Source organism: Marmota flaviventris, chromosome 2 (assembly GCF_047511675.1).
Source record: "Marmota flaviventris isolate mMarFla1 chromosome 2, mMarFla1.hap1, whole genome shotgun sequence".
Lineage (NCBI taxonomy): Eukaryota > Metazoa > Chordata > Mammalia > Rodentia > Sciuridae > Marmota > Marmota flaviventris.
The window spans coordinates 151,027,622-151,039,839 of record NC_092499.1 but is presented as its reverse complement, the minus strand read 5'-3'; the positions used below and the strand labels follow the sequence as shown (position 1 = coordinate 151,039,839).

General features: G+C 39.6%; 1 protein-coding gene across 2 annotated transcripts in view; it reads left to right on the top strand.

Moving 5' to 3' along the window:
• Window positions 1–6,196: 6,196 nt before the first annotated feature.
• The window catches only part of Tars3 (threonyl-tRNA synthetase 3), a 62,671-nt gene continuing 56,649 nt past the window's right edge, over window positions 6,197–12,218 (top strand). For both annotated transcript variants that reach the window (XM_027921326.3, XM_071608671.1), the window contains exons 1-3: window positions 6,197–6,594; window positions 7,546–7,617; window positions 8,606–8,799. In XM_027921326.3, the coding sequence (XP_027777127.2) occupies window positions 6,277–6,594; window positions 7,546–7,617; window positions 8,606–8,799 (584 nt within the window). In that variant the 5' untranslated portion in view covers window positions 6,197–6,276. The remainder of the gene's footprint in view (window positions 6,595–7,545; window positions 7,618–8,605; window positions 8,800–12,218) is intronic.

The following is a 12,218-nucleotide window of genomic DNA, read 5'->3' as shown; positions in this document are numbered from 1 at the left end:
TCCTCTGAGAAAAAGTTACCATACTGTTTAGGCATTAACAGACATTAGTCAATTCTAGTTAAGTAAAATCAATTTCTGAATTAAGATACATATTCCCAAATACACATGGTTAGCACTTTAACAAAATAATACTGAGTATTTCTCAGTTATCAGCCTTTCAGTTGTGGCAGCAGGGACACCAAATGGTGGTGATGTCCATAGACAGATTTTATTGGAAGAACTATATCATTCTCCTTTCTTAGAGTCCACAATACAGAAATTTTATATGGACTCCTGAAGACCATTTCAAGGCCAGGACCAGGTAATTGCACCTAGGAGTATCCCACTGAAATAAACGAAACATCAGAGTAATTAAAGACGTATAAAAACAATGAAAATTGTAAGAAATACTGAAATCGAATTATCTTCATGAGGTTCATAAACGGTGTTAAAAGTTTCCAACCAATTATGTTGCTTTTAAGTGCCCCAAATTATCAATAAGAATCAAGCAAACACTGTCTACAGTATTTGTTAATTGTTTATTTACCAAGAAAAACTCTCCCTTAGCCCATGTATTCATGTTTTATAGTTCAGGAGCACAAACTTCTAAGGACCTCAATCCAAAGAAATTCTTTATATTCCAAAATCACTTTGCAACTCTGAAAGATACCAGCCCTCCTCATCTCCTCAAAATCTTTCATGGAATCATAATTTCTGTGGAAATCTGCATATGCCTCCTTTCTTGGTTCAGCCACACCAAACTTATCAAGAGCTGCAACCCCCAGGGCAACCATGAATGTTCCTACAATATGAAACCGCAGCTGTTAGGCCAGAAGACCCCTCATCTAAGGTTTCATCAAAGCCCTGGAAGCCACAGCAGTTACTGTCCTCCACACCAATGTCCTTCCTGATAGATGCAGAAATGGACCTCTTAGAACAATTTTTTTAAGTTTTTTTTTTCTTTTTTAAGAGCTACTTTAGATTCCAAGCCAAGTTAAGCTGAAAGAATACAGACACTCTGAGAGTACAGAGGCTTCCTATATCCCCCTGCTCCTGTGCATGATACAGCCTCCTCTACTGTCAACACCCTGCACCAGAGTGGCAGATTTGTGCAACGGATGACCTTACATCGTACACCATTATTAACCAAAGCCCATGGTTAATGTTAGGGTTCACTTTTGGTGAGTTATACATTCTATGCCTTTGTAAAGATACATAATGATATAAAGAATAATTTCACTGTCATAAAAATCTTCTGTTCTCTGCCTACTCATTCCCTTTCCCCCCAATTTTGGCAAAGACTAATCTTTTTATTTTCTCCCTGTCTTCATAATTTTATGAGAGGCCATTATAACTCCAAAGGTTTTTTTTTGATTTTCTACTTTGTACTAGATGGGAGGTATGGAATCATGGTGAAATAATAGAGTCAACCCCTGCCCCCCCAACTCCAGCTAAGAGGTAGGGACAGAAAAAATACAAGCAGACAAATGAATAAAATAATTACAATATAATTGAAAGAGGTGCTGAGAGAGAAGGGAGGCAAGGCTACTTTACAGGGAGCACAGAGATGACACATAAGCTAAAACCCCAGGATGAAGTTGGATAGTAAGAGTGATAGAAGATAAAAAAAAAAAAAAGCAGAGACTTGGAATGTGTAAAATCTCAGAGCCAGGAAGGAGTAGGATTATCTGAGGATCTGAGAGCTCCAGGGACTAGTTCTTTGTAAAGGTCTTTGTATAATGCTAGAGAGGCCATGGGGAGTTCAGTTTTGCTGGCCTGATAGGTCCTGATAAGAAAATGAGATTTTACTCCATTTGTTGTAGAAAGTTTCTAAAGGCTTTACCGAGAGGAGTAACATTATCTCATCATGTTCTAAGAAGCCTACATTGAGGTTTTACCCTTTGCTTTATCATTTATCCTCTCTCCCTCTACAATTTTTTTCCATATGGATATAAGTTACATGCAACTTGACTAAATAATTTAGCTTGCTTTTATGAAAAATGGAGACACTCTGTTTTTTTTAATACTTATCAATATCATGAATTTATATCAACACAATATTTTTATCTAATATGCCATCCATTTTCCATTTTAGTTTGTTGGTCTAATGGTGCTCTTTATAAAAGCATTTTGCCCCCTTCAGGATCCAATCTGGGGTCAAGTATTGCATTTAATTATCATGATTATTCAGCTTTCTTTACTCTGGAACATTTCTAGAGACCGTATTTTATGATGTCAATGTTTTTGAAAAACAGTTTCTTCCCTTCACTATTTAAACAATATGTACCTTATTTTGTGTTTGTGTGACATTTCTCTGGGATTACACAGGGGTTATGTATTCTAGGAATGAATTCTGTGTGATGGATTATGCCTTCTTTTCAATGTTACATCTGGAGACTCATGAAGCCCACCTGTTCCTTATAGATGATGTTAATTTTGATCACTTATCAAGGTATTGCTTGATTTCTTCATTGTGTGATTAATTTTTGATTTTCCCTTGCACCTAACAAAGAGTCTGCAGGGAGATGTTTTAAAACCATGCAAATATCCTGCCACTTTTCAAAACTGGCCCCTAGGTTGAGCATGACTGTTGCCTGACTTAATCTTTACTCTGAAGTTGGCAAACTGATGATTTTCTAATGCTCTAATTCTACATTTATCTCTGCATTTCCCATTTTGTTCTGGGCATCAGTCTATAGTTTATACACTGAGCTTCTTGCTTCTTTCCTGTTTTTCTTCTATTTTCTGTCTTCTATTTTCTTCTGATTTATGAATTCCCATATTTTTGGTGGTTTATTTTTTTATTTCTTATTTTTTAATATTTTATTTTTAGTTTTCGGCGGACACAACATCTTTGTTTGTATGTGGTGCTGAGGATCGAACTCGGGCTGCACGAATGCCAGACGAGCGCGCTACCACTTCAGCCACATCCCCAGTCCTTTGGTGGTTTATGATTCATTGTCATATTAATTAATTTTGGTTTACAAGTAGTACCAGTTTGGCCAGTGGGAACATCTTCAAGGTCATTCCTGCGTCCTTGTGACATGTTCAGACCATTTTTGTGGGGAGCCCTTCCCTAATTTCCAGTAAGACAAGCTGTTCCAGGTTTATCTTGAATCTGTATCCCAGTCCTGGAGTGACCTTTCTCCTAGGAGTCCTGGTTCTTTTAATGGGTAAATATCAAGACCTTAATGCTATGTGTCATCATTGCTACTGGGTATCTTTTCTTGACTCCTCTGGCATTAAAAGTTAGTAAATATATTCACATGTATACAACGTGCATGCATATACTTGCATTTGTGTGTGTGTGTGTGTGTGTGTGTGTGTGTGTGTGTATACAGAAGCATACTCATAAACATTTTATAAATCATAGGTTTACACAAATCCATCTCAGTCCAAGCTATCCCCATAGGATTGTTTCTTTTCTACTCTCATTCCATATTTGCATCTTTCTTATACAATGAGAATCATAGATCCCAGTATTGACACATTTACACTCACTCAGTCTTAGAGCATATAAAAACTAGCTTCAGAATTCTTTTTTTTCCAACATCACTACAATACAAAAACCTTCTGAAAAGAGTTCAGCATTTGTTTACAATCCATCTAAGATTGTGGATTATAGTTAGTTATTTTTTTCTCCCTCTCCATCACCTTTCGTTTGGTTATAATGGTCATTTGAATTAAAGTTAAGTTTGTTGTCTACTTAAACTTACTCTCTTTTCATGTCTATTGATTTAGTTTTTGAATATGCAGAATATTTATATACCTTCAAAAGTCAAAGCTATACAAAAGGATACACCCAGAGAAATCTCTCAGAGGTCCTCACAGCTCATTTCCCCTCTCCTGATCCCTTGTAGGTAGTCATCATTGCTTGTTATTCTATTTCTTTTTGCTATGCAGTAGATAAATGCATTTCCCTTCCCTTGGTCCCTCAGAGATGAACATAATTGCTTTCTAATTTATTCTTCTATTCATTTTTATAATGATAAGTAGGTGTACATGTGCTTTCTTCTCTTTCTTACATAACATATAACATACTATATATGTTCTTATCACTGCACAGTATTCCCTGGAAACCATCCCATATCAGTTTTTAGTAATCTTCCTAATTCTTTTTGACAGCTGCAGAATGCTCCATTGTGTTTGCACCACAGCTAACTGAACCAATATCCTATGCAGTATTTTATAATTACAGATAAACCTCCATTGAATTTTTGTGATATGCATTTTTATTCTTAGCAAAGTATCTTTGGAATAAATTTCTAAAAGTGGGATTGCTGCGTTAATGACCCTTCATATGGGTGGATTTTACATCCATGGATTCAACCAACCTTGGACTGAAAATATCTAAAAAGAGTCGCATCTGTACTAAACATGTACAGACTTTTTTCTTGTCATTATTCCCTAAACAATATAATATGATGACTATTTACATAGCATTTATGTTATATTAGAGATGATGGGTAGATGATATGCAAATACTATACCATTCTATATAAGAGACTTAAGCATCCATGGGCTATCTGTGGTGGAAGGAGGTCCTGGAACACAAACCACCATGGTATTGAAGGACAACTCTATGTAGTTTCATTAGGGTGTTGCTATTGGTTTATCTTGATGTCCTTGTCCTAGATTGTTTATTGAAAATTTATTTTCATTCTTTTGTTTTTATCAATATAGGTGTTAGATACAATTTTTTTCTCTAGTCTATATATTCCATAGAATTGTAATCTTTTCATTATTATCATCTTAACTAAATTCTGTACTTTCTCTGTTTTTCCTTAAAACAGAGTTCTTTAATAGATGGTTTTTAAATTTCCACATGGAAGTTATGGAACCTCCTTCTGGGAGCTTCTTGGAATTCCAGTTAACTTAATCAGATTAGCTCAATTAACTCATTCCCTAGCTTCTTTTCCCGAACTGCTTCTGCTCCTAGAGTGGCCTTTGTCTACCTTTCCACCTTTCTTATTTCACCCAATCTTTATTTTCTGAAGTATTGCTCTTGTTCTTAACTACACCAGTCCAAGCTAACTCTCTCATTTCAGAATTCTTATGGCATTTATCACCTGTATCAAATCATCTGACATGTTCAATTAAATTTTACTAAGGTCTAAAGGCATCATACACTCAGACTTCAGATTGTTTGGGAGATTGAATCCAAACTGTCATGCAGTAACTGTGCGAACTTGGTCAAATGACATAGTCTCTCTGTGTGTCAATTTCTCCAGCTACAAATGGATATGATAATAGTATCTCCTGAGGTGAGGATCTAAGAAGTTGTTATCTGCAAAGATCTTAGAACAGTGCCAAAATTCTAAGCTTTAAGAATAACAGTAGGGGCTAGGGTTGTGTCTTAGTGCAGAGCACTCACCTAGCACGGGCAAGGCCCTGGGTTTGATTCTCAGCATCACATAAAAATAAATAACTGAATAAAAAATAAAGGTATTGTGTCCAACTACAACTAAAAAAAAATAAATATTAAAAAGAGAATAATAAAAATCAATTCATGGGCTGGGGTTGTGGCTCAGCGGTGGAGTGCTCACCTCCCACGTGCAAGGCCCTGGGTTCGATCCTCAGCACCACATAAAAATAAATAAATAAAGTTTAAAAAAAATCAATTCATGTTTCTGCCATAACAAGTTTCATGCTCATGGATGTAGGGTATACAAAGGGTATGTGGCATTTCCCTAGACTGGAAGAGCTAGCAATTTCATGCTGGTCAGATTTAAATTTTTTGTAGAGATCTTCTATGTGCGCTTCTGGGGTGGCCTTTGCCCCTTAAACATCCCTGGCATGAAGGTTAAGGTCGATTCTTAATGGCTACTTTTCAGAATCGGTTTCGAGATGCAAAGGATGGTGACTGCAAGAATTCCAGAGAAAAGAAAACCAGGGAAAAATCCATTGAAATGGGATATGTTGGCCTTGCCAAAGTATTGGAGGATTTGGTCAAGTGACATAGCCTCTCTGTCTCAATTTCTCCAGCTATAAACAGAATCATTTCAACATAAAAACAGGGTTTGCAGGTAGCACCTGGACATGGCAGTGGCCCCATCGCCACTGTCCAGGCCCAAGCCATAGGCCCCAACCCTGTAGGACCTCGACACTCGGTCCCGCCCCTCTCACCGCCCCGCCCCCGGCGGTGTGTCCGGCCTTGGCCCCGCCTCTCGACCCGCCTACGCGGCGCGCGGGGCTGTAGCCCCGCCCCGTGGCTTGCCCTGGACTGAGTCTCCCTGTCGCCCCGGCCGCAACCGCTAACTCCCCGCGGGGCGTGGGTCCCTGAAGGAGCCGGGCGCCATGGCAGCTGAGGCCCTGGCGGCTGAGGCCGTAGCTTCGCGCCTGGAGAGGCAGGAGGAGGACATCCGCTGGCTGTGGACCGAGGTCCAGCGCCTGAGGGACGAGCAGCTGAACGCGCCCGATCGGTGCCAGGCGGAGGGGCCGTGCCTCACGCGGGAGGTGGCGCAGCTTCGGGCCGAGAACCGCGACCTGCGCCACAGGCTGTATCGCCTGCGGCTGTGCCTGGCGGAGGAGTTGAGCCATCAGGCCAAGCTAGAGAGTGCGGCGCGGGCGGCTGCGGCGCACGGGGAGGCCGAGCGCGCGGCTGCGGGCGCGCAGGTAACAGGGAGGCCCGGACTCCGGGGGGCGGATTGTGGGCTGGCGCTGCGGCGCCGCCGCCTCCACGGACCCGCGACCCGCTACCCGCGACAGTGCTCACTTAGCGGTCTTCAAGTCTGGAAGCGCAGGTGCAGGCCGGGGAGTGGGGGGTGTGCTGCAGGGTGTGTCCACGAAGGCGCGCTGCCCAGCCGGCCCAGCTCCCTGAAGGGGTGCCCCCAGCCGGGGTGCCTCGGCCTAGCTCGTGGTCACGCAGCGTGTGCTCGGCCCAGGTGCCCTACTCAGTCCTCCTGCAGCGGTCCCAGAACCGCTAGATTTCCAGCAATCACCAAATTGACCCGATGGTTTAATTTCTCAGCTATTCTATTAAAGAGCCTGCCATACATATTTTCCTAATAGCTGAAATAGCATTTTCATTTGTATGAAAAAAAAGGGCCGTGGTGCTTAACATTCGTTATTCTTTCCTTGGGCATAAAGATCAACAAACAGTTCTATTCCCTCCGGTAGCAGGTGGTTTTGATTTTTTATTTTCTTGTTTTGGGAATCTATCTTAAGAGAACTGTATACTTAACATTGAATACAGTATTTTGGTATTTTAGTTCATAAAAGGACAAATCATCTTCATGTAAAACAATAAACTTAGTTCTGAAGGCTTTCTCAAACTGTGAGATGTTCTTCCCGTTCTTTGCACCGTTCATGAAGATTTTGGGTACAAACAAGTTTAGCGGGAAATGTTGAAGAAAATATATTAAATGTGCTTATAGCAAGAAGAGCAGACTGAAGAAGGACTGAACTCTGGAAAACAACTTGCCCGTTATAGGTTGTAGGTAGTGGTTGGGAGAGCCCAGCTCTGAACCTTTAAGCATGGGCTCTTGCAGTCCCCCTTCTTCCTCAGGTTTCAATGTGTTGTTCTTACTTATCATTGGCATGAGTTGTTTGTAACTTATCTTTCAGCCTCCTTCTAGTCAAAGCCAAGAAAAGGACATTAAAAAGGAGAAATTGAAGGAACATGGACCTGACAGTGAGGTAACATTGCTATGGAAACAATATAAAATACTACCTGTAATTTAAAATATGTATAGGCAGATTTTTTATAAGAACATAATTATTAGTTAAATTATTATTTGAGATGTATTTAAGACTGTTGAGCCTTAGCTATGAGATGTTAAGGCACACTATATTTAAACAGCACTTAGTCTAAGTTGGGATAGTAGAGCTCTTACTTTGTATTGAGGAAACCGGCTACTCTGCTTTTTAAATATAAATCATTAAAACAACCAGACAATATTCATTGAGCATTAACAATTGATAGATGTAAAGGAGGAATACCTGGCCTCAAAGAGAATAATCTGGTTCACAAGTTGAGATAAACAAAGGAGAACCAACTAGAGAATGAAATGAGATGGTACATTTGTCCCCTCTGTATCCATGGGTTCTGCATTCACAAATTCAACAAACTGTGGATTGAAAATGTTTGGAAAAAAATTGTGTCTGTATTAAATATGTACAGACTTTTTGGTCATTATTTCCTAATGTACAACCACTATTTATATGGTATTTATATTGATAGGTGTATTTTAAGTAATCTGGAAAGGATTTAAGTATATAGGAGAATGTGTGTAGGTTATAATCAAATACTATGTTATTTAAGAGACTTGAACATCCTCAGATTTTGGAATCCATAAGGCTCCTGGAATCAAATCCCAATGAATACAGAGGGATGGCTGTATATTAATGAGTGGTGTATTGTGTGCCACTTCATACATGTGCTGTGAATAGTGAAAAGGGAGAGGCCGGAAGGTGTAAGAGTTAAAGGTGGCTGGCTTAGAACTGGACTGTAGAGCTAAGGAATTCGATAAGTGGAAAGGAGTCTTCTGAAGGGGGAAGTAGAGAGACAAGAGAGTACATATGTATGCTGAGAAGGCAGTGTGGGGTGTGGAAATGATTTAGAGCTGAGCAGCTAGCAATACCTGGACTGTGTTTGTTAATCTCATTTTATTCTAATGATTTTCAGGTGAAACAACCAAATTTTATAAAAGAAAGGCTGGAACTTTTTGAAACCTTGAAGAAAGAACATCAGCTTTTGCATGCTATGTGTGAAACAAAGGAGAATGCAAGCAATGTGATAGCAGTAAGACTGGCTGATGGGAAAACAGTGGAAGGGGAAATTTGGAAAACAACACCATATAATGTGGCTGCTGAGATTAGGTAAAAAAAATACATATTATAAACCTAATATATAGACAAATATAGATAGAAAAATAGTTTGGAGAAGATATTAAATAGTAAGCAATTGTACCAGAGCCTGGTAGAATGTTTTTCTAGGGGCTGATAAAATATTTGTTTTCCTCATTCAGTTGAATAAATTAAATGTAATGAATTTTTTCCTATTGGCTTCTAAGAAGGTCACTTGATTAAGTTTATGAATATCAGAACACAATCTGTTCTTTTATAAAAGACCCAAATTTTAAAGTTATAAAAATATATAGTAGAGAAAAAAAAATTTGTACTCCTTGACAGGCCACACACTGACTTTATTCATTACTCAAATGATTTCTCTGAAATTTTTACAGGTCCTTTTAGATTGGAGATGTACGTGTTCTAGCTGTTATTAGTCCTGGAATAGTTCTTGGTCTTTCTAGAAATTAGATATATTACTGAAGTTATACTGTTTTGGTTGATGTTAATTTCTAGCATTAAATACAATTATATGAAACTATAACCCAAAATTTCCATGTTAATACAATTTTATTATTTAAAAAACAAATCAGACCAGGTGCAGTGGTGCATGCCTATAATCCCAGTGGTTCAGGAGGCTGAGGCTGGGGGACTGTGAATTCAAAGCCAACCTCGGCAACTTAGCATGGCCCTAAGCAACATAGCGAGACCCTGTCTTAAAATAAAATATATTAAAAAAAGGCTGGGGATGGGGTTCAGTGGTTAAGCACCCTGTGTTCAATCCCTAGTACCAAAACAAAACAAAACAAAACAAAACAAAAAAACAGTTTCAGCAGTTGAAATCCTCAGATTTCTTTTGAAAGCTATCTATGGCTAAGGTATTTCTGTTTCAGCCTTTATCATGTACCCTTCTAACCCAATTCCATGTTTTCCAGGAGAGATGATGTGCTAGAGAAAAATGGATTTTGAGGCAAAAATGATATATTTTCTCATGGGGAGTCAGGTTTCCCATTAATGTGTTTCAGCAATTCTCAAGTGTGGTGCCCAGACTAGCAGAATTGTCATTATCAGGGAACTTGTTAGAACAGCAAATTTTTGCAACCCCCTTTCAATCTCTTGATTCAGTCAGCTGTCTTGTTTTTATGAGCCCTCCAGTAGCTTCTGATGCATGCTAAAGTTTAAGAACCACTGAATTAGGCTAAACTGTTGCAGCAGAGACCCCCTAAAGAAAGTGGCTTAAGTAAAGTGTTGGACTTTCTCATGTAACAGTCTTCAAATGACCAGGCAGATCTGGTGGACATCTCTGGCCCATGAAATCATTTATGCACCCAGGTTCCTTCTGTCTTGGTGATTTGCTGGGTCCTATCTGTGGGCCTGTGTACAAACAAGAAAGGGGAGAGTGAAGAACAGTGATGCTTTGGAGTCAAGTTCCCCTAGTAGCATACTTCAATTTCCACTTGCATCCTATTAGCTCACATTTAGTCATATGACTACACCTAGCTATAAGATAGAATGGAAATTAGTGCTGGCTAGCATGTGTCCCACTGAAATTCTTTTACCTTGGAAGAAAAAAAAATGGCTTATAGGAAAACAGGCAGTCTTTCCCAGTCAATCCCTCCAACATCCAGATATCTGTGTGTGGTCTTCTTTCAACATCTGGCACTCACCCCTTTCCTAGGTGAGACGACAACTCCAGGCCCTGTAGCTCAAAGCTCACAATTTCTATGTGATGTGCAGAATACCCGCCCTGTCAGGCTGGCTACTGCATCCTAACAACAAATAATAATAGACAAATCTTCTTACACCATATGTATACAATAAACAAGAAAACCACAATTAAAGTGTCTGTTTGGACAAAAAGGAGAAATACAGGAGGCATTGCTTTACAGAATTCTTCTGATTCTGCTCACAATTGTTATGCCCACAGTGCTGGACTCAGCCCATCTGGTCACCTTTTGTGCTGTGGAAGAAGCTTCCTCATCCACAAACTTGTAGGCCCTGATTTTGTTCTTTGGGAAGTTCACAGTTGTCTCTTTGCCCTTGTTTCCCAAATCTGAATTGTGGGGAAGTTTGTCCCCTTGGGGGCTGTCTAGTTTGCACAGCCTAGTTCTTACAGGTGCACTTTGGGGCCTGAGAGTCCCTTTTAAGATCAGTCACTAGCGTTTGTAAACGGGGCTTGTAGTTGGGTTGGTGATAGAATTCCCTCAAACAGTTAACTGTAGTAAGCTTCGGGTCTCTTTGCTGCTAATCAGTTGACATGAAGGTCATCTCATTTAAAGACTCCTTTTAGACAAGAGATTCCTTACCTTCAGTTTCTTGGCTTTTGTAGTTGGCTCATTCCTTTCTCCCTTAGTTGAATGGACTGAGCTCATGGAAACAACAGGCTTGTGGGAGGGCAGCACCCTTACTCTCTAATACAGTTAGGTCCCTATTGTCTGTCTATGTGTGGCCTTTGAGAAGGGCTGTCAGTTCCCCTTCTTCCTGCTGTTTGGGACAGAAGATTATCTTTCAATATTGTACAGCCCCACATTTTCTGGACTCTTAATCAATTTGAATTTTAGGTCAGAGAAGAGAACCTTCCTTGGCGAAGCCCTGTCCATTCCATCTGACATGCGAGTTTCTCATTCTAGTACTATCTTGGTAAAAGCATCAGGAATTATCCAGTACCCTTTTATACTTATTTCCTCACACACTGTTGTAACACATGGTTTACCTGCAAGTTCTTATCAAATATTTTGTAATGCCATATAAAGGTTGTTGGTTTTCCAATATCCTTATATCTATTTCCTTGTAACCTCTTGCCCCTCTGCCAAGCCAGTGCCACATGTTTTTGTTTTTTTTTAATTACTTGCAAGCCCTTATTTCTGTATTAGCTAAAACATAGGCTAAACTGCTACAAGACATCAGAAAGAACTCAGTGGCTTAAATATAATCAAAGTCTCTTTCTCATAAGGCAGTCTGGAGGTGAGTGGTCCATGTTGCCAGGTCAGCACTTCTCCACAAAGTCATTTGGAAATCTAACTTACTTCCATCTGATTTCCATGGTCCAGAAGTAACAGCAGCATGTGTGTTCCAGTCCATAGGAAACAGAAAGGGTGGAGAAGTACCCTCTTCTGTCTTAAGGCTGAGATGCAGAAGTGGTACATGTCAGTTCTGCTTGTATTTGTTGGCCCTAGTCATGGTCTCATGGCTACATTTAGCTGCAAGGAAAGCTGGAAAAAGTGTACAATAAGGGGACCAATGGATTTGAAGAAATTTTTTTAGTTTATCACAACTAGCAATATGAAAATAAAATTCTATTTCATTAGTAACAATATCTAACATTCATTAAGTTAACATAAGTAATCTTTTAATTCTCAGTATAAATATATGAGGAAGGCACCATAATTCCTATTTTATAGATGAGAACACTGAGACTTAGAGAAGCTGAGTAAATTGTCCAGAGTTTA